The 27957-nt window shown below is 39.0% G+C and overlaps 1 protein-coding gene across 7 annotated transcripts in view; it reads left to right on the top strand.

Annotated features, from left to right (window-relative positions):
• The window catches only part of MSH3 (mutS homolog 3), a 183182-nt gene that overhangs the window by 119660 nt on the left and 35565 nt on the right, over positions 1-27957 (top strand). For all 7 annotated transcript variants that reach the window (XR_015168006.1, XR_015168007.1, XR_015168008.1 and 4 more), the window contains 2 exons: positions 1296-1407; positions 26497-26654. Coding sequence is in view for 4 of the 7 variants with exons in the window: in XM_086412793.1 (XP_086268919.1) it covers positions 1296-1407; positions 26497-26654 (270 nt within the window). In the remaining 3 variants the exon portion in view is untranslated. The remainder of the gene's footprint in view (positions 1-1295; positions 1408-26496; positions 26655-27957) is intronic.

Raw genomic sequence — 27957 nt, forward strand, 5'->3', positions numbered from 1 at the left:
AGTGTGTTGCCCTTTCCAGGTGGATATGCCTGTTATTTAGTCACTAAGTTGTGTCTAACTCTTCTGCAACTGCATGGATTGTAGCTGCCAGGTTCCTCTGTCCGTGGGATTTCCCATGCAAGAGTACTGGAATGGGGTTGCCATTTCCTTCTCCAGGGGATCTTCCTGACCCAGGGTTTGAACCTGGGTCTCCTGCATTGGCAGGTGGATTCTTTACCACTGAGCCACCAGGGAGGCCCTATATGTGCTTTAAAAACCTGGAAAATATGGAATAAAAATTTGAAATTTGCTGTTTGGATTCTTACTAGTTGTCATGCCTTTTTCCTCTCACTATTATTGTTTTTCTCAATTCTACATCGTACTTATAAAACGACTTAGAAAGATTTAAAGAAATAAAATGACAGAGTCCATTGGACCCACATGGTAAATGGTGAAGTCTACCTTTTATAGGTATCAAGGCATATTAAGGGGGGGAAAGTAGTTGTGGAATGATGAATTACAGTATGATTCTTGGTTTTTGTTGTTGTTGTTTGTTTATTTTTAAAGAAGAAATCAGAAAGCAATACAATGAGTTTATGGAAACTTAAATGCATAGAAGAACGTTGGGAAAGGTAGACACCAAACTGGAAAAGGTAGACGCCAAACTGCTCCCAGTGGTAACCTCTGGGGAGGAAACTGAGAGAAGGCTGGTGCTCAGAGAGCTTGGATAAACTGATGAAGCTATCAGTAAAAGCAGAAATAGAAAACCTTAAAAAAAAACAAGGCAGATAAACATTTTTTATATCAAAAAAACTAAAAGATATTAAAGACCATTGAAAGATGTTTTAATTAAACAGAATGTGAAAATTTTAGGTCATTCTGTCCCCAAGTCCAACATACAATTTATATTAATGTAATAATCTAGAAATAATTTTGCATGATTTTGTTTATTGCTAAAAATATTTTAAGTAGCAATAATCAGAACTGTATTTTTTTTTGATGAATATATCTTAGAGAGTAGTAGAAAAAGAAAAAAAGGATCTTATAAGGGAGATCTTAGTTACAGAGCCATCATAAGACTCTTCTAAAGTTTGTGCTTCAGAGCACTGTAAATATAGTTGTCTTTCCAATTCTGATTCTACAGTTGAGTTTAAACTTTTATACTCAGCCTTGTCCTGAGCATATGTTCTTAAAGTCCATGTTTAAGGTTTGGTTGTGTGTCTGACAGACTGTCCATAAAAATCTTCATGCTTTTTGAGATGTTTTTAAAAGTCTCTTTCCTTGCTTTGTCAATTGAAATATGTCTCTTCTTGCAGACCAACTCTACAAGAAGAAAGGAAAATCCTAATAAAAAATGGCCGGCACCCTGTGATTGATGTGCTGCTGGGAGAGCAGGACCAGTTTGTTCCCAATAGTACAGATTTGTCAGTAAGTACCACATCATGACAAAAAAAGGATGAAGATGATAACATTGATCTCGAACTTTTAAATACCATACGATGTTTTAAAAATTTACCCAAGTTTTGCCTTTGGCTTTAAGTCAACTAATCCATGGCTATAGTTTTATACTCAACACCAAATATGGAGTCAGTGCTATTTCCAATTATCCATACAGGGAACAATTTAGCAACTAAAAGATTAGCCTTAATTAGCTGGTAACCCAGAGCAAAAATATTTTATATTTTTAAATGCCCACAGGTGCTAATGGAGAGGAATCACACGATGGTTTTGCAAATTCCTGTTGGTGTATAGTATAGGCTTTGTCTTGTGGTCTGTTTTCAGATGTTTTGTGAAAGGATCACAGATGCTTCAGGTGATTTCAGTGATAAGAATTTTTATCATTAAAAAAAAGAATTTTTGTCATATGGACTAGGGTTCTCTTATAGAACATTAATGATTTACAGTATTTATTCATCTAACACGTACTTACTGAGTACGGATTTAGCACCAGGTAGTGAAACAGAGTTTTAGGACAGACAGTGGAAAGCAAGACAGGAGTACGCCCGCCTGCAGAGAGCTTGTGGTCTAGCAGGGAAGATAGATTACTCTAACGTGGCTAGGTCAGGCCAGGGTTCAGGAGACCAGGGGTCATGGAGCATGTAGCAGATTGACGTAACCCAGAGTTAGGGAGAGTGCTTGGGAAGGTTTCCCAGGGACAAGATACTGACTGAAGAGAGAGTGAGTCAGTGCACACCAGGGAAGTGGAGACGAGTATTCCAGGGCAGGAGCCAGGGTGATAGAGTCTGGGGGTGAAGCAGCACTGGTGGGTTCAGGGAACTGAAAGATGTTGCGTAAGGTTGGGGCGTAGAATATAAAGAAAAAAGTGTTAGAAATAAGGAAGAGGCCAATTTGTTTAAAGGCATATTAAGGAGTTTAAAGGTTTTTTTGTTGTTGTTGTTTTTCCTAAAGAATTGAGAATGCTAAGAAAAGAGTGTTTAAACCTCTTTTAAACAGAAAGCAGAAAAAAGTGAACTTGTGTTTGTGTGTTTGTTACACCGAGTTACATTGTCCATGATAAACCGAGCCATGCACTAATTCAGGTGATAAGGGTAATTTTACTCAGTAGTATTGTTGCATAGGAAAGAGAGTCTAGCTTGAACTGAGTATAGTTTGTGCAGAGATGTTTTTGTTTGTTCAGTCACTAACTCGTGTCCGACTCTTTGCCGCCCCACGGACTGTAGCACACCAGGCTCCTCTGTCCTCCACTATGTCCCAGAGTTTGCTCAAATTCATGTCCATTGAGTCAGTGTTGCCATCTAACCATCTCATCCTCTGCCGCCCTTTCAGAGATGACTAGGTGTCTTAAAGTAAGAATGAGCAAGTAGGGAGGAGGGCTGGGCATCGGCGGGTTCAAGGAAGTGGAAATAGAAAAATTGAGAAAAGGGGTTGGTTAATATGAAACCCTTCTGGGTTTCATAACTGGCAGTTGTTGCTGATCCCCTTCCATGGGGACTGAGAAGAACAGTGAGAGTTATCTCCATGGATGTTTGCATTTCAAAGAGAGGTTCCACACACATTTTTAAGTGGTGGAAGACTTACCTCTTAAAGGAGTTAGAGAAAGGATTTATAACCACAAGATTTCTGAAGTAATTGCTCAAAAAGTAGGTAGGTTTGATGTCTATCTTTCACTAGGTTTTGGCTGGAACAAATACAAATTCTTTCCTGGCATTGTGTGCTTTTGTAAGCAGGGACTTTAATGGGGACTGGGATCATCCCAAGATTGTGGCCTTGAGCTGTTAAATAGAAACTATATGCTGGCTTTTGTTCTGGTCTCTTAGTGGGGAGGGAATGAAATCATTTGTGCTGAGAGGGTTGCAGCTGTTATAGGCCAAGGTTGGGACCAAGTGGGCTCAGAGGAGCCTGACTAGGATTTGATCAAGGAGGGAGTCTCTGTCAACACAGTGAAATTATCTGGTGATTAGATGAAAGAATTAACATGGAAGGAGTCACTAAGTGAGGGAGGTTGTATCGGAAAATTAGGTTCATGACTTCCAGATTCCAGAGGCAGTGTGCTGGGTGACAGAAAGATCCTAGGGATGGCCATGGAAGGTGAGCAGAAGTGGAGGAGGTCTTTGCCCAAGGATGGACATGGAAGGTGAGCAGAAGTGGAGGAGGCCTTTGGAGATGAGTGGATTGAGGAACAGCTTTTGAGAAAAAGGCATCCATAGGCGTGTTGAAATTGTCCAAACAACTTGATTTGTAGTGGAATGCGAAGGTGGTCCAGCTGTCAGAGATTCCACGAGATGGAGACTTGATGAGCTGGAGGTACATGTAGATGCCTGTGGTGCAGACAAGTAGAGATGGTAAGGCCCTAAAGAAACAGATATGGGAGAACCTTTGAACCCTGAGATACAAAAAGCTCATCCTTGAAATGAGAGAACCGCAGGGGAGTAACAGCCAGCTTTCAGCTCAAGTCAATGTGTGAAGGAAATGTTAAGCAAGGAGGTTAGAAACATAGAAGTCTTGGGGAATTTTTCAGAGGACAGTGAGAAAATTGAAATGTAGGGAATCAGTTGGAAATTGGGTCACACAAAGGAAACCCAGGAGGGCAAGGCAGTTGGGAATATCACAGAATATTCCATCTTGGGCCATGAGCAAGGGTGACAAAGATGTGAGCCTGCTAAATTTGATTGACACAAGGGTGGGGCAAGTAAAAGGAAATACTTTGAGTTATATCTAGTTTCATAATACATTTTTGATATTGCTGACAGAAAAAAATGCACAGCATGAGAGCTGTGTATTAAGTTTTATGTGGGGCAGAATGAGGACTGTAGCCCAGGAGGTAGCGTTTCAGATAGCCATGCTCCAGAGACATGGGCGGAAGGCCGTTGTTACGTATGATTTTAGGGAAGTGGGGTACGTGCAGCTAAGCACACATTTTGGCAGATGCTTACTGCTAGTCACAAGGAGCAGATGTCACCATTAATAATTTTAGTGCTTTTCTAGATATGAGGAGATGCAACAATTGGGCTCAAAATCTTCTCCGGCAAATAAGCTAACTATCCAAAGACCTGGTCTGCCAGTTTTTCCCAAAGCCCAGAGTGCCTGATTCCTGATCTCCACCCTGAACTCCTTTCAGGGTGTGTTGGAGAACAGTGGCTGCAGCGGTTCATGACTTAGTCCTTATAGAGGCAGATGGAAGGTGGCAATTTTTAGCTGGCAGTATCATACAAAAACTTGGAGTAGTACATAACTAGATCTCTGATGTCTGTAAACATGTTTATTCTCCTTAGAGAATTTGTGAGTTGCTTGATTTATCAAACCAAGTTAACAGGCACTCATGTATTTATTGTCTTTCATAGGAAGTCTCTGTGAATGTAAGAATTCCTTTTTCAGTGTCCATACTAGTAAGGTATAGCTTTTCTTGAGAAAATAATACAGCTGTTCCACTTAGTTCCTTGGTTTACTTATAAATCACTTGAAATATCATATCCTATTATTATGTCCCTAAACACCCGTCAACTTGATCTCAAGTATGTTATTCTTGACACTGAATTTTTATTTCCTTTTCATTCCCCTCCTTTCTTTTAAGTAATGTATTACACTATTTAAAACAGCAAAATTTGAGAAACTAAATTAGCCTAATGACAGGGATGTTTTAAAGAAACGTTGAACTTTTGTATTTAAATTTTTACAAAATAAATGGAGCGATTTATTCCAGCAAGCACTTCAGAATATTCCAGAATATTCATTTCTTTTACATATGCTTTTTCTAACTTGAGTAGGAGTTGATATAGAACTGTTGCTATGGCGAAGTACAGTCTTTTTTGCAGGGTATAAATTTCTATATAGGGATAGTGTTGAAGAAGAACTTACTATGTAAAACTCAATTTTAAATATTTTATAAGTGTTAATTATAAAATATACTCTGAAAATAATTTCCTGAAAGTCAAATGGCATTATTGCTTTTGACAGTCATGTAATTTTCAGAAATGGTCTTTTGTACATGTAATTATGAGTGTACTTTTCTGGATCTGTATTATATGAACTCATTATAAAGTTTCTAAACGAGCCAAGTTACTGCCCACTTTTTCCTCAACCAGTTTTAAGAATACTCATTTTTTTGGTTACCCAACACTCAACAAAGGTTTGCCATATAGCACTGGGAGCTATAGTCAATATCTTGTAATAACCTATAATGGAAAATAATCTGAAAAATAATATATGTGTATGTGTATAATTGAAGAATACTCATTTTTTCACATTTCACAATCTTGCATTGATTTACAAATTTTTTGCTAGCACTGTTTATGAATATTTTATTCTTATAGATTTTAATACAACTACTTTGTGTCAATATTGTGCTTGAATTTAGGCTCACAAAGAAGAGATATAATATCTCTAATCTGGTGAGAAATTGATCCAATTAAATTAACACCAATAGACTATTTTTAAAGGCTATGAGGGACCTATTGGACTATCCAGTAGAAAAATTGCAACAGACTTGAACAGGCGAAACAAAGTAAAGGATATCCAAATGGTCAGTAAACAAAATAACATTTTTTTAAACTGCTATATTGAGTTTCCTGGAGGAGTATTAGCAAAGAATCAAGTAGTAAGGAACTGTGGGGTACTTGTGGGACGTTTGGTGGAGATCCCAATGTGAAGGTGGATATAAAAGCCAGGAGAGAGGGCTGAGATGGAGTTAGGGATTTAACAGAGATCATGATGCATGTTCAGGGAGTTTAGATTCTGGGTCTGTCGCTCAGGGAGATTGTATAAACATGTAAAGAAGGCTGAGGAAAAAGCCTTCTCAAGCATTGACATGAAAGGAGTCATTTCATTGAAAGTGGGTTTAAATGAAGAGAACTTTTCAAGTATCTTTTAAATATATCCCTACCTAATGTTTAGCTTTTAGTTATTGTTTCATCTGAACATCAAAAAGATAAAAATACAAAAAAAATTTTTTTAAGGAGCTATTGTATATTTCTTTTTAGCCTTTAAGACCTCGCTCTGCTTCATCTTCTAGGAAACCTTGTTTGACTTCTGCAAGCATAATTGAAAGGAATACACTTTTAAACCCTCTTTTTTTGGTTCCCTTCCCCGACTCCTTACATAATCTGAGTATTTGTAGACTTAGCAGCCACTGGATCTGCCCACCTCCAGTTTATTCTCCACTCTGCAGCCACAGGGCTTTTCCTAACCTGTCATATCACTCCCTCATTTGAATTAATGCTGAAAATTCCAGCCGTGCAGCTCCCAAAGCTACTGCTCCTCTAGGACTTGGCAGATGGTCTTCCCTCAGCCTAGAATGTCATCTTCCCCCGCACCGTCCACACGCACCTCCCACACACCCACGTCGCACCCCGTCCACCCTCCAGCTCCTGCTTGTTCTTTAAGTGTGGTCTTGGTGTCTCATCCTGACTAAGGCTTCCCTCCCAAAGCTGGGATGGGTGCCCCCTGTCATATGCCCGCAACACTCTATATTTCTCCCTAGTTTAGTATTTATCCCACTGAATTGTAATTGCCTTTTTTTTGGGTTTGTGGTTGCCAGTGGCTTACAAGCTTAAAGAGAACAGGGGCTTTGCTTCTCCTCTTTAGCTGTAATCATACTGTCAGTCGCAGTTCTCTGGCGTATCCAATCAGATTTGTTAAATAAAAAAGGTTTGAAGTTTTGAGCAGTCGCCAAGTCTTACTTTAAATTTGTGCTTTTTTTCCTTCACAAAATGTTATTTTTCAAGCTATCATATTAGGAGTTCACAATTCATACAGTAATTATACTGAAGAACTAGAAGGGATATTAGGGATCATTTGGTGTGACTACCTCTTCATACTTGGGAGTAAACCAAGGCTCAGAAAGGCGAATCAACTTGCTGGGGGTTTCTAAAGTCAAATAGTCATGACCTGTTTCCCAAAACATGCATTCTAAGGCAACCCAGTGCTTTCCAACCCTTTTCACTTCACAGCACACCAAGAAAAGGATTACAGTGCTGGTACCCTGGAGGAAAAGGTTGCTCAGAGCAAAATGAGGTTGGCCCAAGGGCTCTGACCGCCCCAGCCCCACCTGCCACTTTGAGGGTCAACATTTTAGAACACCTGTAACCTTTGAGGCAGTCCAAGACACAGTATGCCAAGACATACTGCTACCAACCAGGGTTCTTGGACTCCTTAATCGAGAGAAATTGTTAAGAGGCCAGGCATGGCTTTATTGGAGCCCCTGCAGCAGCAGTGGAGAGTGATAAAAAGCAGCAGTTTCCCTTGCTTGCTCAAGGGAGCTGAGCTGGTTCCTTATATGGGGTGAGTGTAGGGCTGTGTCCAAGGTCAAGCCAGAGGGGGAGCTTAGGTGGTTTGCCCACCCCTTTGTTGGTGTTGTATGCAGGAGGCATGCAAAGTACCCTTGTTTTGCTCCTGGCCTTCAGAAGTGGCAGTTGGATTTTTGGTCTCTTTGTATGTTATTGTCCATAATTTGCCCCAACTGTATATGTATGCTGGAGAAGGCACTGGCAACCCAATCCAGTACTCTTACCTGGAAAATCCCATGGACGGAGGAGCCTGGTAGGCCGCAGTCCATGGGGTCGCTAAGAGTCGGACATGACTGAGCGACTTCACTTTCACTTTTCACTTTCATGCAATGGAGAAGGAAATGGCAACCCACTCCAGTGTTCTTGCCTGGAGAATCCCAGGAATGGGGGAGCCTGCTGGGCTGCCATCTATGGGGTCACACAGAGTCGGACACGACTGAAGTGACTTAGCAGCAGCAGTATATGTATGCAGTTATTTATGGTCCCTTATAGTTTCTTTGTATTTAACAGAATATAACACTCAAAGAGATATTTGTCCAGATGTAAGCACTATAGCAAAGTATCCCAGATCCCAGACCCCAGCCTTTCTCAGTACTACTTGGGAAACTCCACAATAACCTACTGTAATCTCAGGAGTTTTCTGCATTTTAAGCAAAATGACTTTGTAATGGATGGATTTTTTTAAACTCTTTATTTTGTATCGGGGTGTAGCTGATTAACAAACAGTGTTGTGATAGTTTTAGGTGGACACAGCAAAGGGATTCAGCCATTCATATACATGTATCAGTTCTCTTCCAAAGTCCCCTCCCATCCAGGCTGCCACATAACATTGAGCAGAGTTCCATGTGCTATACAGTAGATCCTTGTTGTTCATGTAATGGGTGGATTTTTCATAGAAATCAAAGGTGGGGGTTTTTGTTTGTGTTTTTTTTTTAAATATAAATAATATAAACATTGGGAAGGAAAAAGGGGAAGATATAGTTGGTGCCTTCTAAATTTCTAAGGAGGAGAGTTAGTCAAATGCAAAGCAGGAAGATTCCCAGGAAGTGCTGGAACCCTGTATATCTGTGTAACCTAAGGGAAACCCACAGCCCAGAGCAGGACAGTCTTATCTGTCCTCCACCATCTCCCAGAGCTTGTTCAAACTCATACCCATTGAGTAGGTAATGCCATCCAGCCATCTCATCCTCTGTCATCCCCTTGTCCTCCCGCCTTCAATCTTTACCAGGATCAGGGTCTTTTCCAGTGAGTCAGTTCTTCACATCAGGTAGCCAAAGTATTGGAGTTTCAGCTTCAGCATCAGTCCTTCCAATGAATATTCAGGGTTGATTTCCTTTAGGATTGACTGCAGTCCAAGGGACTCGCAAGAGTCTTCTCCAACACCACTGTATTGTATTAGGTACAAAAATATTAATGAGTGTTATAGCTTCTTCTTGTATTGGTTCCTTTGTCATTATATAATGCCCTTTCTTTGTCTTTTGTTTTTATAGACCTTGTTTCAGAGTCTCTTTCAGTTCAGTTCAGTTCAGTCGCTCAGTCGTGTCCAACTCTGCGATCCCATGAATTGCAGCACGCCAGGCCTCGCTGTCCATCACCAACTCCTGGAGTTCACTCAAACTCACGTCCATCAAGTTGGTGATGCCATCCAGCCGTCTCATCCTCTGTCTTCCCCTTTTCCTCCTGCCCCTAATCCCTCCCAGCATCAGGGTCTTTTCCAGTGAGTCAACTCTTCACATGAGGTGGCCAAAGTACTGGAGTTTCAGCTTTAGCATCATTCCTTCCAAAGAAATCCCAGGACTGATCTCCTTTAGAATGGACTGGTTGGATCTCCTTGCAGTCCAAGGGACTCTCAGGAGTCTTCTCCAACACCACAGTTCCAAAGCGTCAATTCTTCGGCACTCAGCCTTCTTTATTGTCCAACTCTCACATCCATACATGACCATGGGAAAAACCATAGCCTTGACTAGACGGACCTTTGTTGGCAAAGTAATGTCTCTGCTTTCCAATATGCTATCTAGGTTGGTCATAACTTTTCTTCCAAGGAGTAAACGTCTTTTAATTTCATGGCTGCAGTCACCATCTGCAGTGATTTTGGAGCCTGAAAAAATAAAGTCTGACACTGTTTCCACTGTTTCCCCATCTCTTTCCCATGAAGTGATGGGACTGGATGCCATGATCTTCATTTTCTGAATGTTGAGCTTTAAGCCAACTTTTTCGCTCTCCTCTTTCACTTTCATCAAGAGGCTTTTTAGTTCCTCTTCACTTTCTGCCATAAGGGTGGTGTCATCTGCATATCTGAGCTTGTTGATATTTCTCCCAGCAATCTTGATTCCAGCTTGTGCTTCTTCCAGCCCAGCATTTCTCATGATGTACTCTGCATATAAGTTAAATAAGCAGGGTGACAATATACAGCCTTGACGTACTCCTTTTCCTATTTGGAACCAGTCTGTTGTTCCATGTCCAGTTCTAACTGTTGCTTCCTGACCTGCATATAGGTTTCTCAACAGGCAGGTCAGGTGGTCTGGTATTCCCATCACTTTCAGAATTTTCCACAGTTTATTGTGATCCACACAGTCAAAGGCTTTGGCATAGTCAATAAAGCAGAAATTGATGTTTTTCTGGAACTCTCTTGCTTTTTCCATGATCCAGCGGATGTTGGCAATTTGATCTCTGGTTCCTCTGCCTTTTCTAAAACCAGCTTGAACAGCAGGATGTTCACGGTTCACATATTGCTGAAGCCTGGCTTGGAGAATTTTGAGCATTACTTTACTAGCGTGTGAGATGAGTGCAATTGTGTGGTAGTTTGAGCATTCTTTGGCATTGCCTTTCTTTGGGATTGGAATGAAAACTGACCTTTTCCAGTCCTGTGGCCACTGCTGAGTTTTCCAAATTTGCTGGCATATTGAGTGCAGCACTTTAACAGCATCATCTTTCAGGGTTTGAAATAGCTCAACTGGAATTCCATCACCTCTACTAGCTTTGTTCGTAGTGATGCTTTCTAAGGCCCACTTGACTTCACATTCCAGGATGTCTGGCTCTAGGTCAGTGATCACACCATCGTGATTATCTGGGTTGTAAAGATCTTTTTTGTACAGTTCTTCTGTGTATTCCTGCCACCTCTTCTTAATATCTTCTGCTTCTGTTAGGTCCCTACCATTTGTGTCCTTTATTGAGCCCATCTTTGCATGACATGTTCCCTTGGTATCTCTAATTTTCTTGAAGAGATTTTTAGTTTTTCCCATTCTGTTGTTTTCCTGTATTTCTTTGCATTGATCACTGAGGATGGCTTTCTTATCTCTTCTTACTATTCTTTGGAACTCTGCATTCAGATGCTTATATCTTTGCTTTTCTCCTTTGCTTTTTACTTCTCTTCTTTTCACAGCTATTTGTAAGGCCTCCCCAGACAGCCATTTTGCTTTTTTGCATTTCTTTTCTATGGGGATGGTCTTGATCCCTGTCTCCTATACAATGTCACAAACCTCAGTCTATAGTTCATCAGGCACTCTATCTATCAGATCTAGTCCCTTATATCTTTTTCTCACTTCCACTGTATAATCATAATGGATTTGATTTAGGTCATACCTGAATGATCTAGTGGTTTTCCCTACTTTCTTTAATGTCAGTCTGAATTTGGCAATAAGGAGCTCATGGTCTGAGCCACAGTCAGCTCCCGGTCTTGTTTTTGCTGACTGTATAGAGCTTCTCCATCTTTGGCTGCAAAGAATATAATCAATCTGATTTTGGTGTTGACCATCTGGTGATGTCCATGTGTAGAGTCTTCTCTTGTGTTGTTGGAAGATGGTGTTTGCTATGACCAGTGTGTTCTCTTGGCAAAACTCTATTAGCCTTTGCCCTGCTTCATTCCGTATTCCAAGGCCAGATTTGCCTGTTACTCCAGGTGTTTCTTGACTTCCTGCTTTTGCATTCCACTCCCCTATAATGAAAAGGACATCTTTTTTGGGTGTTAGTTCTAAAAGGTCTGTAGGTCTTCATAGAACCGTTGAACTTCAGCTTCTTCAGCATTACTGGTTGGGGCATAGACTTGGATTACTGTGATATTGAACGGTTTGCCTTGGAAACGAACAGAGATCATTCTGTAGTCTGATATAAGTATTGCTACCTCCACTCTCTCGTTTTCATTTGCATGAAATATCTCTTTCTCACCCTCACGTTCAATATGTGTGTCTCTAACTCTGAAGCAAGTATTCTATAGGCAGCAAATAGATGAGTCCTTACTTTAAAAATTTCATCAGCCACACTATGTGTTTTGGCTGGAGCATTTGGTTCATTTTGATTTAAAGCGATTATTGGTAGGTATATACTTACTACGGCTTCCCAGGTGGCTCAATGGGTAAAGAATCCACCTGCAATGCAGCAGACACAGAAGACTCAAGTTTGATCCCTGGAGGAGGGTATGACAGCTCACTCTGATATTCTTGCCTGGAGAATCCCCTGGACACAGGAGCCTGGCGGGCTATAGTCCATAGAGTCACAGAGAGTCAGACACTACTGATGCGACTGAGCAGGCATGCACATTCACTTATTGTCATTGCCGTTTTGTTAATTGCTTTCTGATTGTTTTTGTAGTTTGTCTGTTCTTTTATTATTTTACATACCTTTGGTTTGATGATTCTTGTTTAGTGTTAATGCTTGTGTTCCTTTGTCTCTAATTTTTGTTTATTTATTGTAGAGTTTTGATTTGTGGTTACCTTGGGGCTTATATGGAGAAGGAAATGGCAGCCCACTCCAGTATTCTTACCTGGAGAATCCTGTGGACAGAGGAGCCTGGTGGGCTGCTGTCCATGGGGTCGCACAGAGTCAAACGCAACTGAAGTGACTTAGTGTGCATGCATGGGGTTTATTTATGTTGCTAGGTTTCTTTAGGCCTTCCTGTTTGTACCACTGGCTTTCTAAGCAGCTCAGGGGACTTGTCTTCCTGGTGTTATACTCCAGGGTTGGGACACCCGGTACGTGTCTTGACCTGATCACTTCCCAGGAAGGATCCCTTTTCTCTTCTGTGTCCTTTCCCAGCGGCCTAGATCCTGACCTGATGAGTTTTCTTCTTTTCCTACCTGATTCTTTGTGATCTTTCTATTTCTTTTTATTTTTTATTGAAGTATAGTTGATTTTCAGAGAAGACAATGGCACCCCAGTCCAGTACTCTTGCCTGGCAAATCCTATGGATGGAAGAGCCTGGCAGTCTGCAGTCCATGGGGTCGCTAAGAGCCGGACATGACTGAGCGACTTCACTTTCACTTTTCACTTTCATGCACTGGAGAAGGAAATGGCAACCCACTCCAGTGTTCTTGCCTGGAGAATCCCAGGGACGGCAGAGCCTGGTGGGCTGCAATCCATGGGGTCGCACAGAGTCGGACACAACTGAAGTGACTTAGCAGCAGTAGCAGCAGCAGCGTAGTTGATTTTCAATGTTTCACATGTACAGCAAAGTGATATAGTTTTTTTTATATCTATCTCTGTATATAGATTTATATGTATATCTGTGTGTTTGACTGTCTACAGTTATTAATCCCCACTACCTCTTCCCCTTTGGTAACCATAAATTTGTTTTCTGTGCCTGTGGGTCTATTCTGTTTTATAATAAGTTCATTTGTATCATTTTTGAAGATTCTCTTTATGGATCTTTCTTACAGCTTTGGTTGTACGAAGTCTTTTCTGCCAGGCTCTAGTTTATTTTCAGTGAGAATCACTATAAATGTGGTTTTCACATAGCATAATCATCAGATATATTGTTAACGATTGAAGGAAACATTAATGGCATTTCAGTGTTGTTTTCTGTTACTTCTGTCTTCTGTCTCCTTTCTTCCTGATTCTGAAACAGTGAGTTAAAGAAGGACATTTTGTATAACTGCTTTTTTAAAAAAATAATCAATGTTTTTTCTTACTCTTTAAAAAATTTTTTTTTTATTGGAGTATAGTTGATTTACAGTGTTGTATTAGTTTCTGCTCTTCAGCAAAGTTAGTCAGTCATACATACATATGTATCCACAATTTTTTAGATTCTATTCCCATACAGGTCATTTCAGAGTATTGAATAGAGTTCCCTGTGCTATGCATTAGGTTCTTAATAGGTTATCTATTCTATATATAAGTGTGTATATGTCAGTCCTGATCTTCCAATTTATCCTGCTCTTCCCCCCTGGTAACAACAAGTTTGTTTTCTACATCTGTGACTCAACTTCTGTAAATAGGTTCATTTGTACTATTTCTTTAGATTCCACATAAAAATGATATCATATGATACTGTCTTTGTCTGACTTATGTCACTCAGTATGACAATCTCTAAGTTCATTCACATTGCTACAAATGGCATTATTTTGTTCTTTTTTTTGGTGGAGTAATATTTCATTGTATATACATATTGCATCTTCTTTATCCATTCTTCATTGATGGACTTTCACATCTTGGCTATCGTAAATAGTTCTGCAGTGAACATTGGTGTGCCTGTATCTTTTGGAATTACGGTTTTCTCTAGGTATTTGGCCATGATTGGGATTGCTGGATCATATGGTAGTTCTATTTTTAGTTTTTTAAGGAACCTCCATACTATTCTCCATAGTGACTGTATCAGTTCACATTCCCACCAACAGTGTAGGAGGATTCCCTTTTCTCCACAATCTCTCCAGCATTTGCTTTCTGTAGACTTTTTTATGGTGGCCATTCTGACTGGTGTGAGGTGGTACCTCATAGTTTCGATTCGTATTTCTCTAATAATCCACAGTTTTGACCATCTTTTCATGTGTCCGTTGGCTATCTGTATATCTTCTTTGGAGAAATGTCTATTTAGGTCTTCTGTCCATTTTTCGATTGTGTTGTTTGTTTTTGTTATTGAATTGTATGAACTGCTTGTATATTTTGGAAATTAACCCTTATCAGTCACTTTGTTTGCAAACATTTTCTCCCATTCTGTGGGTTTTCTTTTTGTTTCGTTGATGGTTTCCTTTGCTGTGCAAAAGCCTTTAAATTTCATTAGGCCCCATTTGTTTATTTTTGTTTTTATTTTCGTTACTCTAGGAGGTGGATCAGAAAAGGTCTTGCTGCAATTTATGTCAGGAAGTGTTCTGCCTATGTTCTCCTCTAAAAGTTTTATAGTATCCAGTCTTACATTTAGGTCTTTTTGAGTTCATTTTTGTGTTGTTGTATTAGAGAATGTTCTAATTTAGTTCTTTTACATGTAACTATCCGGTTTTTCCAGCACCACTTATTGAAGAGACTATCATCATTGTGTACTCTTGCCTCCTTTGTTATAGATTGATAACATAAAACTCTTCACAGTTTGAGTGTCAAGGATAATCGCTTTTTAAACTGTTCTGTGATACAGAATGTTCCTGTTTCTTTTCCTGCCTCACTCATCGTCATTGTTTGCACTACTCAGCCTTCAAGGCCCCCAAAATGCTACTGCCTCCTTAAAGCCTTCCCCATCTGGCCAGAAATAATTTCTTTCTATTCTAGCACTTTCTCTGTTCCTTAAAAAAAAAAAAAAATTCTTGTCATATACCACTTTTTGGTGCATGGGTGTAGTGGGAAAGTGCCTAACCATGATGGGAGAGGTCAATTCAAATCCTGCTCTGCTGTCAGTGTGCTGTCATCTCCAGATAGGCCACCGTCCTCACTGGGTCTTGATTTCGTCATCCATAAAGTGCAGGGGTTGGGTGAGTAACCACTAGCTCTCAGTAGGATGTAAATTGGAAAGCATGTAGATGTCAGAAAGAGTTGGACTTTTATCTTGGTATCTTCGCATGCAGCTTGTACTCTCCAGCCTCATTCTCCCCCTTTCTGTTTGAAATGTACCTGGAGTTAAAAGTATAAGAATTTGGCTGAGAGCTTGCCTGGACAGAGCTTTCACTAAGGAGTCTCTTACTGTAACATGCTATTTAAAAAAAATTATTTATTATAGTTATTATTGGTTGTGCTGGGGCTTTGTTGCTGTGCACGGGCTTTCTGTAGTTGTGGCAAGTGGGGGCTTCTCTTTGCTGCAGTGCGTGTCCTTATTGTGATGCTTCTCTTGTTGCAGAGTGACCGGGCTCTCGGGCTTGGGCTCGGTAGTTGTGGCACACAGGCTGAGTTGCTCCACAGCATGTGAGATCTTCTGGACCAGGGATCAAACCCATTTTCCTTGCGTTGGCAGGTGGATTCTTTACCACTGGACCACCAGGGAAGTCCTCTTACTATAATGTGCCATTGATTGATGTTTTCAGGGAATAAAACACTTTGAAACTGTCAAACTTTTCATCAATCTGCAACTATTATATAAATAGTTCTACCATGATTCTTTTTAAAGGATGGATGTGAATATCTGTACCTGTCAAGGAAGAAGACAGTTTTTGCAGAAAATTAGCTGATATTCAAGTCTTGGAAATTAACATTAGACAACTTTTTTTTTTCCTTCTTTGCATCTCATGACTCCATGGATACTGATTGATCATTACTGTCCAAGGATGCTGGCCCAGAGCTAGGGGAGCACTCCTCCGTTTTAGCAGTGACTGTTATTTCTTGTCACTGAGTGGAAGTTCCCTTTGAGACATTTGTCAGGATGTTAGCTACTGTAGTCGCTCTGCGTTACTGGCCAAGATCCTTAGCTTCTCCAGGCCTTTCTTCCCATGTTACAGGTAAGGAAAGAAAGGCTTGGAGAAGCTAAGTACAAAGAATTGATTTCTGTGTATCAGTTGGCTCTGAAATAAAAAAATTAAAAGCTTTGCTATCCTGTATTGAAGGAGAGATGTATTCAAGGAACATGTACATGATGATGTGGTTCTAAATAACAGCAGTTTCTGTGTAGTTAAGTGTAGAAGAAAAATGTCATTCCTCTTGAAAATAATAGGAAGTACCAGATTCGCTTATCCATTTTTCACTAACTTACATGCAATTTGAATCCAAAAGAAAGTAACATTTCTATTTGTGTAAGTGCCGTCAGTTCAGTTCACTCTCTCAGTCATGTCCGACTCTTTGCAACCCCATGCATACACATGCTTATTTTACTTATCAAACTCTTCCAGTAAGTTTCACATTTGACTTTTACATTAAGTCTAAGGCAAAATAACTTTCATTTCCTTTTGTTCATTTTTTCTGTTTCAGATACTCTAGAGTGTGTTGCAATTTTTTTCTTCATGTGGCTTAGTTTTAAGAAACAGTGATTTACAAAAATTGTTACAGTGCTTATAATTTTGAAGGACTTTCACATTATTTTTTTCTTATTTAGTTAAATTTCACAAAATTTGTGTAAGGCCAGGATTTTTATTACTCATTCTTACAGATGAGAAGATGAGATTGTAACTTGTTAATGAAAGTCTCTTCATACTGACAAACCTAGACAGCATATTAAAAAGCAGAGACATTACTTTACTGACAAAGGTCCATATAGTCAAAGCTGTGGTTTTTCCAGTAGTCATGTATGGATGTGAGAGCTGGACAATAAGGAAAGCTGAGCACTGAAGAATTGATGCTTTTGAACTGTGGTGTTGGAGAAGACTCTTGAGAGTCCCTTGGACTGCGAGGAGTCAAACCAGTCCATCTTAACGGAAATCAGTCCTGAATATTCACTGGAAGGACTGATGCTGATGCTGAAGCTCCAATACTTTGGCCACCTGATGCGAAGAACCTAACTCATTAGAAAAGACTCTGATGTTGGGAAAGATTGAAGGCGGGAGGGCAAGGGGACGACAGAGGATGAGATGGTTGGATGGCATCACCAACTCGATGGACATGAGTTTGAGCGAGCTCTGGGAGTTTGTGATGGATAGGGACGCCTGGCGTGCTGCAGTCCATGGGATCGCAAAGAGTCGGACATGACTGAGCAACTGAACTGAACTGAATGAAAGCCAGAAACCAATACTGTCTTCTAATTACAAACGTTATTTTCTATTTTATTTTGCTTTATCACTGCATATCTTATTTACTAAAGTATTTGGTTATTAAATTAAGATTTTTTAAGATACTCTGTGAAATTATTGATTCTGTTTGGAAGGAAAAACAGAATTGAAGAATAAATATAATTACTTATTTTTTAAGATATTGAAAAGAGTAAGGTATCTACAAGATAAAAGGTGTTCATTTTCCTTTATCTCATAGCTTCCCTAAATTACTGATTTAAACAAAAATTCGACTCCCACATTTCCTTGGCCACCCTCTTGTGCTCATTGAGTTGGGTAGTTCTGCTTCAGGTAGCTCCATAAACCATGCCTTCATGGGGGGCCTTAGCGTGGCAGGAGTAACCCTTCTGTGGGCTATCTGCTTTGTGCTGTATTCTTTCATTTTCCATTTTGTGCTTTTCTGTAGTACTTGTTTTTTGTGTAATACACTAAGAAGTCCAAATAACAAAATGTTTGAAACTTAAGTGGATTTTTCGTAAGTTATACTAGTGTCTTTGTAAAGAGTTACTTGATTATTCATGATTGCTGCTGCTGCTGCTAAGTCGCTTCAGTCGTGTCTGACTCTGTGTGACCCCATAGATGGCCTCCTACCAGGCTCCCCTGTCCTGGGATTCTCCAGGCAAGAACACTGGGGTGGGTTGCCATTTCCTTCTCCAATGCATGAAAGTAAAAAGTGAAAGTGAAGTCACTCAATCATGTCTGACTCTTAGCGACCCCATGGACTGCAGCCTACCAGGCTCCTCTGTCCATGGGATTTTCCAGGCAAGAGGACTGAAGTAGGGTGCCATTGGCTTCTCCGTAAGTGGGTGGAGCAGTTGCCAAAGCACTAAAAGGAAGCTGCTGCTGCTGCTGCTGCTGCTAAGTCGCTTCAGTCGTGTCCGACTCTGTGCGACCCTGTAGAGGGCAGCCCATCAGGCTCCCCCGTCCCTGGGATTCTCCAGGCAAGAACACTGGAGTGGGTTGCCATTTCCTTCTCCAATGCATGAAAGTGAAAAGTGAAAGCGAAGTCGCTCAGTCGTGTCCGACTCTTAGAGACCCCATGGACTGCAGCCCACCAGGCTCCTCCGTCCGTGGGATTTTCCAGGCAAGAGTACTGGAGTGGGGTGCCATTGCCTTCTCTTTGTTCATGATTATCCATGAATAAATAATTAAATCTTAAGGTAATTCACTTAATGAACTTTTAACTACCTGATATTTCAAAGGAAAAGGTACAGAAACCTATATAATAGATTCTCATTTACCCTTCACTTAAATATCATGAAGACTGACATTTTGTAAAAATTTAGGTTTTTTTTTGAAATGAGTAAAAAGATTACACATATAGCTAAGGTCATATGTAATTAACTGCCATCTCTTTTCCTCCCTCTTCACCTCCTGTCCTCACTATTATCCTGGTGTTATTTATTATCCGTATGGATGGTTTTTATTCTTTTATTTGATATAGATGTATCTTAATATGACATAATTATTTTTGTATATACTTAAACTGTACATACATATACCCCAGTGAAAGTTTCTTATTGTATTATGCATTGTAAATAATTGTTTTAATTATTATACAAAGTAGATCAATTCATTTTCCTAATGATAGACAATTAGACTTTTTCCATTTTTTTGTCTATTATGAATACAAACACTATTACTCTGATCAGATCAGATCAGATCAGTCGCTCAGTCGTGTCCAAATCCTTGCGACCCCATGAATCGCAGCACGCCAGGCCTCCCTGTCCATCACCAACTCCCAGAGTTCACCCAAACTCATGTGCATCAAGTTGGTGATGCCATCCAGCCATCTCATCCTCTGTCGTCCCCTTCTCCTCTTGCCCCCAATCCCTCCCAGCATCAGAATCTTTTCCAATGAGTCAACACTTTGCATGAGGTGGCCAAAGTATTGGAGTTTCAGCTTTAGCATAAATCCTTCCAGAGAAATCCCAGGGCTGATCTCCTTCAGAATGGACTGGTTGGATCTCCTTGCAGTCCAGGGACTCTCAAGAGTCTTCTCCAACACCACAGTTCAAAAGCATCAATTCTTCGGTGCTCAGCCTTCTTCACAGTCCAACTCTCACATCCATACATGACCACTGGAAAAACGATAGCCTTGACTAGACGAACCTTTGTTGGCAAAGTAATGTCTCTGCTTTTCAATATGCTATCTAGGTTGGTCATAACTTTCCTTCCAAGGAGTAAGCATCTTTTAATTTCATGGCTGCAGTCACCATCTGCAGTGATTTTGGAGCCCCCAAAAATAAAGTCTGACACTGTTTCCACTGTTTCCCCATCTCTTTCCCATGAAGTGGTGGGACTGGATGCCATGATCTTCATTTTCTGAATGTTGAGCTTTAAGCCAACTTTTTCACTCTCCTCTTTTACTTTCATCAAGAGGCTTTTTAGTTCCTCTTCACTTTCTGCCATAAGGGTGGTGTCATCTGCATATCTGAGCTTGTTGATATTTCTCCTGGCAATCTTGATTCCAGCTTGTGTTTCTTCCAGTCCAGCATTTCTCATGATGTACTCTGCATATAAGTAAAATAAACAGGGTGACAATATACAGCCTTGACATACTCCTTTTCCTATTTGGAACCAGTCTGTTGTTCCATGTCCAGTTCTAACTGTTGCTTCCTGACCTGCATACAAATTTCTCAAGAGGCAGATCAGGTGGTCTGGTATTCCCATCTCTTTCAGAATTTTCCACAGTTTATTGTGATCCACACAGTCAAAGGTTTTGGCATAGTCAATAAAGCAGAAATTGATGTTTTTCTGGAACTCTCTTGCTTTTTCCATGATCCAGCGGATGTTGGCAATTTGATCTCTGGTTCCTCTGCCTTTTCTAAAACCAGCTTGAACAGCAGGAAGTTCACGGTTCACATATTGCTGAAGCCTGGCTTGGAGAATTTTGAGCATTACTTTACTAGCATGTGAGATGAGTGCAATTGTGTGGTAGTTTGAGCATTCTTTGGCATTGCCTTTCTTTGGGATTGGAATGAAAACTGACCTTTTCCAGCTGTGTGGCCACTGCTGAGTTTTCCAAATTTGCTGGCATATCGAGTGCAGCACTTTCACAGCATCATCTTTCAGGATTTGGAGTAGCTCAACTGGAATTCTATCACCTCCACTAGCTTTGTTTGTAGTGATCCTTTCTAAGGCCCACCTGACTTCACATTCCAGGATGTCTGGCTCTAGGTCAGTGATCACACCATCGTGATTATCTGGGTCATGAAGATGTTTTTTGTACAGTTCTTCTGTGTATTCTTGCCGTCTCTTCTTAATATCTTCTGCTTCTGTTAGGTCCATACCATTTCTGTCCTTTATCGAGCCCATCTTTGCATGAAATGTTCCTTTGATATCTCTGATTTTCTTGAAGAGATGTCTAGTCTTTCCCATTCTACTGTTTTCCTGTATTTCTTTGCATTGATCACTGAAGAAGGCTTTCTTATCTCTTCTTGCTATTCTTTGGAACTCTGCATTCAGATGCTTATATCTTTGCTTTTCTCCTTTGCTTTTTTCTTCTCTTCTTTTCACAGCCTCCCCAGACAGCCATTTTGCTTTTTTGCATTTCTTTTCCATGGGAATGGTCTTGATCCCTGTCTTCTGTACAATGTCACGAACCTCATTCCGTAGTTCATCAGGCACTCTATCAGATCTAGGCCCTTAAATCTATTTCTCACTTCCACTGTATAATCATAAGGGATTTGATTTAGGTCATACCTGAATGGTCTAGTGGTTTTCCCTACTTTCTTCAATTTCAGTCTGAATTTGGCAATAAGGAGTTCATGGTTTGAGCCACAGTCAGCTCCTGGTCTTGTTTTTGCTGACTGTATAGCGCTTCTCCATCTTTGGCTGCAAAGAATATAATCAATCTGATTTTGGTGTTGACCATCTGGTGATGTCCATGTATAGAGCCTTCTCTTGGGTTGTTGGAAGAGGGTGTTTATTACTCTGAACAGCTTTATAAATGTCTTTTTGAGTGCTTGTGTATCTTCCTAGATTTCTAAAAGGGGAATCACTGTGTCATGTAGACCAGTATATGGGCTGTTTAGCTTCAGTAAACATTTCCAAATTGCTGTCCATGTTCTTTCCAACATGCTATTTAAGCAAACTTTTAAACTTTTTGATAGTATGATAAATGTAAAAAGTTATTCCTTAAAAATTATTCCTTCAGAAATATTCACAATTAATTTTTTTTTTTTTCCCTTATGTGACTATGAGGAATAGCTTGTAGGTCCCTTGGAAAATGCTGCTGATTTCATTTTCCTTTCTCTGATAAATACTTTTTGGCCTTTGTGTATATAATATACTTATGTCCTTTGCCTATTTTTCCATTGTTTTGATGGTCCTAATAAGTAGGAGCACTACTTCTTTGTTATATGCCTTTTCATTTTGTGTTTGGTGACTGCTTTTAATAACAGAGGTTTTAAAAATTTAATCAAATATGTTAGTCTTCTCCTGTATGATTTATATTTATATATTGCTTATTCTATCTTGTGAATAAGTTATTCCCTACCTTCATGTCATTAAGTTGTTCTTCCATGTTTTCCTCTAAAAGATTGCTTGCGTTTCATATTTTTTTCTTTCATCCATCTGGATTGATTTAAAGGCTGTGAGATTCCAGTCTGACTCTTATTATGTGGGTACCCAGTTATCCCACCATTGTTTATTGAGCGTGGCGTCTTTTCTGCTTGTTTGTGATCCTAACTCTCACATGTCTCACAGGCCAGTATAGGTTTGTGTCCAGGCTTGCTGTTACTTCTCTGTTTACCTGTTCCTAAAGCAATGCTGCACTTTTAATTACTATAGCTTTACAAAGTCTCCTGTCCCAGCTCATTCTTCAAAGTTGAATTGACTTAACTCTATCAAATAAATTTCAGAATTAACTTCTACAGTTGTACTGCATGTAGGTTAATTTGTGAGAGTGTATTCATTTCCTTTTGAAGATAACTTTAATTGAAACATAACATACAGAATTAGGTACAAATCATAAGTGTACAGCTTAATGAATTTTCACAAAGTGTACCCATATAAGTATCCAAAACCAGGTCAAGAAACAGAAGAATAGTAAGGGAAGGAACACATTCTAAAATCCCCACTTGGGAGGGAGGGCCTCCCATTAACTCCTTCCCCTCTAAAGGGTAACCACTCTCCTAATTTCTTTTACCAATGAATAATAATTTGGTTATTTTTGTTCTCGTTTTTGAGCTGTATATAATAGAAACATACAATATGTATTCTTTGTATCTGGCTTCTTTGATTCAACATTGGTTTTATGTGATTCATCCTTTTTTTTGCATATTGCTTATTTATATTGTCATAGAGAATTTCATTGTAAAAATATATAACTTTTCTGTTCTATTGATAAACATTTGAGTTACTTCCAATTTAGTACTATTATGAAAGTATTGCTGTGAACATTCTTTTACATGTTTTTTTTTTTTTTAGTGTACATCATGTACATTTGTTGGACATGTACCTAGGAGCAGAATTGTTCAGATATGTCTACTTTCAGCTTTAGTAGACTCTACCAAGCAGTTTTCCAAAATAGTTTTCAATTTACTCCCCTAATAACAGTATATAAAAATTCTAGTTGTCCTACATCTTTGCCAAAGCTTAATACTGACAGTTTTTGGTTTTAACTGTAGCCATTAAGTAAAGTAATGTTGTCTCCCTGATTTGGTTTGTGTTTTCTTAATGATTTAAAGTATACTGTCATCTTACTGATCATTTGTGGGTTTTTGTGTTGTCATTTAAAATTTTTTTTCCTCTACCATTTTTCTTGAAGTTTGTCCTTCTTTTGGTTTGTGGGAGTTCATTATGTACACTGCATCCAAGTCTTTGGGAAATATATAGTACGTATATCATATATTCTGTGATTTTGTATTCTCTTAATGACATCTTTTGATCAATGTTGTTGTTGTTTAGTCGCTAAGTCACGTCCATCTCTTTGTGACCCCATGGACTGCAGCATGCCAGGTTCCCCTGTCCTCTACTATCTCCCGGAGTTTGCTCAAGTTCATGTTCACTGAGTCAGTGATGCTGTCTAACCCATCTTATCCTCTGCCGTCCTCCCCTCCTTTTACCTTCAGGCTTTCCCAGCGTCAGTCTTTTCCAATGAGTTGGTTCTTTGCATCAGGTGGCCAGAGTGTTGGAGCTTCAGCTTTAGCATCGGTCCTTCCAGTGAATATTCAGGGCTGATTTCCTTTAGAATTGACTGGTTTGATCTCCTCGCAGTCCAAGGGACTCTCAAGTGTCTTCTCTAACATCACAGTTCAAAAGCATCAAGCCTTCAAAAGCTTTTATAAATTTATTTTAAAAGAAACCTTGTTTTCACTGTTTACCTTTTTCAGTTTCTTTCAATAATATTTTGTAGTTTTCTCTGTGGAAGTCTTGTTCATTGTATTAGGTTTATTCCTAGATATTTGATTTCTTTTGATATTGTGGTAAATTAGATCATTTAAAAAATTTCCAGTTACTTGTTGGTAAAATGTAGAAATAATGTTGGCGTTTGAATACTGAACTTGTACCTAAAGCGCTTGCTCATTTCATTTGTAGATTCTAATAATTTTCATAGATCACTTTAGATTTTCTGGTAACATAGTAATGACATATAGGAGTAATGACAGTTTCATTATTCTCTTTTTAATCCTTATACCTTTTATTTCCTTTTCCTGCATTTTTAAAAGTGAATGGATGTTTAATTTATTTTGTTAATGTTATTTTATTGTTATTTATAATGTTAATTTATTTTGTTAACTGCCTTTTGAATATTAAACCACCTTGTTTTCCTCAAAAATTCTAAATGGTTTATATATCTTTGGATTGTCTTACTAATATTTTATTGAGGAGTCTTGTGTATGTATTTGTGGATAAAGTTGACTTGTAAGTTTTCTTTCTTGTAATGCTCTTGGTCAGGTTTTGGTGTCAAGATCATGGTGGCTTTCAGAAATGATTTGGGAAGAGTTCCCTATTGTTCTATTCTCTAGAATAGTTTTTGTAAGATTGATACTATTTTTTTCTATTTTGTTTTTCAGTCGCTCAGTCGTGTCCAAGTCTTTCCGACCCCATGGACTACAGCACGCCAGGCTTCCCTGTCCTTAGTGGGAAAGTTATCTCAGTTTGAGTTTTTCTTGTTGAAGGACTTTTAATTATAGATTTAAAATCTTTAATATATACTGGATTATTTTCTATTTATTATATTATTTTTTATCAATTTTTTAAAAGAACTCTGCTCATTTAATCTGAATTTTCAAAGCATTTCATATGCCAAATGTTTGTTTATAATAGGTTTATTATTTTTTAATGTCTGTAGAAAAATTAAAAAATGTTTGCTCACAAGTTGTATCATTCAGGGCTTCCTTGGTGGCTCAGACAGTAAAGAATCTGCCTGCAATGTGGGGACTCTACCCTGGGTTGGCTAGAGCTCCTGGAGAAAGGGTTGGCAACCCACTAGAGTATTCTTGCCTGGAGAATTCCATGGACAGAGGAGCCTGGGGGGGCTACAGTCCATGGGGTTGCAAAGAGTCAGACACAACTGAGAAACTAACACTTTCACTTTTACAACTTAGAGATGGAATAGGTTTACTTTTTATCCCCTCAATTATAAGGCTTTATAATGCTTTAATCTGATACCCCCATTATTTGCATGAGGCATCTCAACTCCTCTTGGCTCTTCTCTATTTTTTTCTTTCCTTATCATTGATAATTATTCTTTTCACCCCTGTCATACCTTTTGGTTCCTCATAACTTCTCATTTACGGTCCCCAGTGTTGTGTAGCTTCATTCTGCCTTTCTTATCAACCTCTCCTCTGGTTATCAATAGATTGATCCTTTCCATGGTTCTTGGGGCTTCTCCAGTGGCTCAGTGGTAAAGAATCTGCCTGCAGTGCAGGAGCCACAGGAGACACGGGTTCCCTCTGTGCATCAGGAAGATCCCCAGAGGAGGGCATGGCAACCCACTCCAGTATTCTTGCCTGGAAAATCCTATGAACAGAGGAGGCTTGTGGGCTGTATATAGTCCATGGGGGCTCAAAGAGTCAGACACGACTGAAATGACTGAGCATGCACGCACGCACTCCATGGTTCTCAATTTCAACTCCCAAGAGATGATTTGATGAGCCTAGTTTCAGAAGACGTTTATGTCTTCTCTTAGGCTGTTGGTCAGTTATGGATCGGCTACTCTTGACCAGGCAGGTATAGCCAAGGGCGTTGTGTTCACATAATAAAGCACGTGGATGCCTAAGGCTGACTCCTCTGTAGAGGACTGCAGTTGGATGGTTTTTCTTAGGATATACTTGGCAAGTGCTAGAATTGTTTAATACAGGTAAATTCTAGAAATTAAATCACAGCAAGCATTGCAGCTTTTCTGCCTTTTTCACTTATTCTGGTGAAATGCCAGTAAGTAATTAAATGTTGATAAAATTGATACCTAGAATTTGGTATTATCAATCTCTTTACTGTCTATATTAAAATCTGTAACTAAAAATATCATGTGCTACCAATTCAGATTAGGCCTTCTGCAGTTAGATAAATAATACCTGTGATTTGGACATATGGAAATTGATAGATTTTAAATGTAAGTAATATAAAAGACACTCATAAGCAGATTAATGATTATTTAAAGAGAAAACCATAGGGGTTATCTCATCTAGGTTGATTCTTGTTATTTCCTTTTTTATACTCCGAAACAACCTTGTGCACTGCTGAGAATTCACTGTTCTGTAATATCACAGTTCAAATTGAAAACAGAGAGCTTCTTTCCCTTTGTGATGCTTAATGGGTGACATTTAAATACCACAGCATAATCTTTGCCTAATACATTCCCATTTATGGAATAAATTATAGATATTATATAGAACCCCCTCTGGTACAATAAGTGAAATTGCTTTTTAATTTTCTAGGGGGACTCGGAGAGAGTAATGATAATTACCGGACCAAACATGGGTGGAAAAAGCTCGTATATAAAACAAGTTGCATTGATTACTGTCATGGCTCAGATTGGCTCCTATGTACCTGCAGAGGAAGCCACAATTGGAATCGTGGATGGCATTTTCACAAGGTAAAAACACGAATTCTATTTGGATATATTTCTGGCAATAAATCAAGACCACATTGTCACATGAATTTTCTTACGTACATATTTAATTGAACAGATTTGCTGTATAGGATTTTGCTATTTAGAATTTAGGAGTTTAAAGAAATCACTTCATCATGAAACTAATATCAGAAGAGACCTAGGAGATCATTTTGTCCAGTAGTTTCCAAGTTATTTTTAGTTACTGAGCTCTTTCTTTAAAGGAAATCATGTGTAGAAGATCAATCAGAAGTAGAGAGCTTGGAGACTTGGTTTCTAGGCTCTGTAGAGAAGTCTGCTATCCATGTTTTATTGGTGGTCTACCTTCCCTGTTTTATAGATGGGGAACTGAGAACAGACTGGAAAAGGCACTGGCCCAAAATAATTTAATTCATATTCGTTTTTGCTTTAAGGACATAACACGAGGCTAAGACTTACCCTCAACATATAAACCTAAATTGTATGCCATATTTGGAATATAGGTGAAATATCCTGGTCTCATGGGTTAAGATTTGTAGTTTAATCTACTTATTCAGATTTATGAGTTCTTAAAGTATTATTTATACTTCCTACACTTAATTTTTAGAAAAAAGTAAATATACTCTATAGCACATAGTCAAAGTATGTCTGTAGAGTATCTGATTTATTTTCCTGCTTATTTAATATTTGACCCTTGAACACATTAGAATATATCACATGCTAATATTCATGTATTTGAATAGACATTAGAATACTTTAAAATTTGGTCTTATATCTAAGAATGAGCAAAAGCAAAGCAACTTAAATTCTGTTTTATGCCATATCACCAAACAGATGTTATTTTGATTTCCATATATTTGTAAATTAACTAGGCCTCCCTGATAGCTCAGTTGGTAAAGAATCCGCCTGCAATGCAGGAGACCTCGGTTCAATTCCTGGGTCGGGAAGATCCCCTGCAGAAGGGATAGGCTACCCACTCCAGTATTCTGGCCTAGAGGATTCCATGGACCGCATAGTCCTTGGGGTCACAAAGAGTTGGACACAACTGTCTTTCACTTTAAAGAAATTTTAAAAATCTTTCTTTAGTTTTTAAAATTATAATTAATTTTCTGTTTCCTATATAGATATTTTTATTTTGGTTACATTATTAGGGAGAGTGACAGAGAAGTTTTATTAGGAGAAAAAAGATGTAAAGAAGGGAAAATAAAAAGAAAGAGGAAAAAATATCTTGGTCCATGTAAGGTAACTTGTCTGGAAGAAAATCTAGTTAGCAGAATATCAGGAGTATTTTTATACAGAAGTAATAGAA

Source organism: Bos grunniens, chromosome 7 (genome assembly GCF_055505025.1).
Source record: "Bos grunniens cultivar Pamir isolate PY7600 chromosome 7, Bosgru_T2T1.0, whole genome shotgun sequence".
In the NCBI taxonomy this organism is placed as follows: Eukaryota; Metazoa; Chordata; class Mammalia; order Artiodactyla; family Bovidae; genus Bos; species Bos grunniens.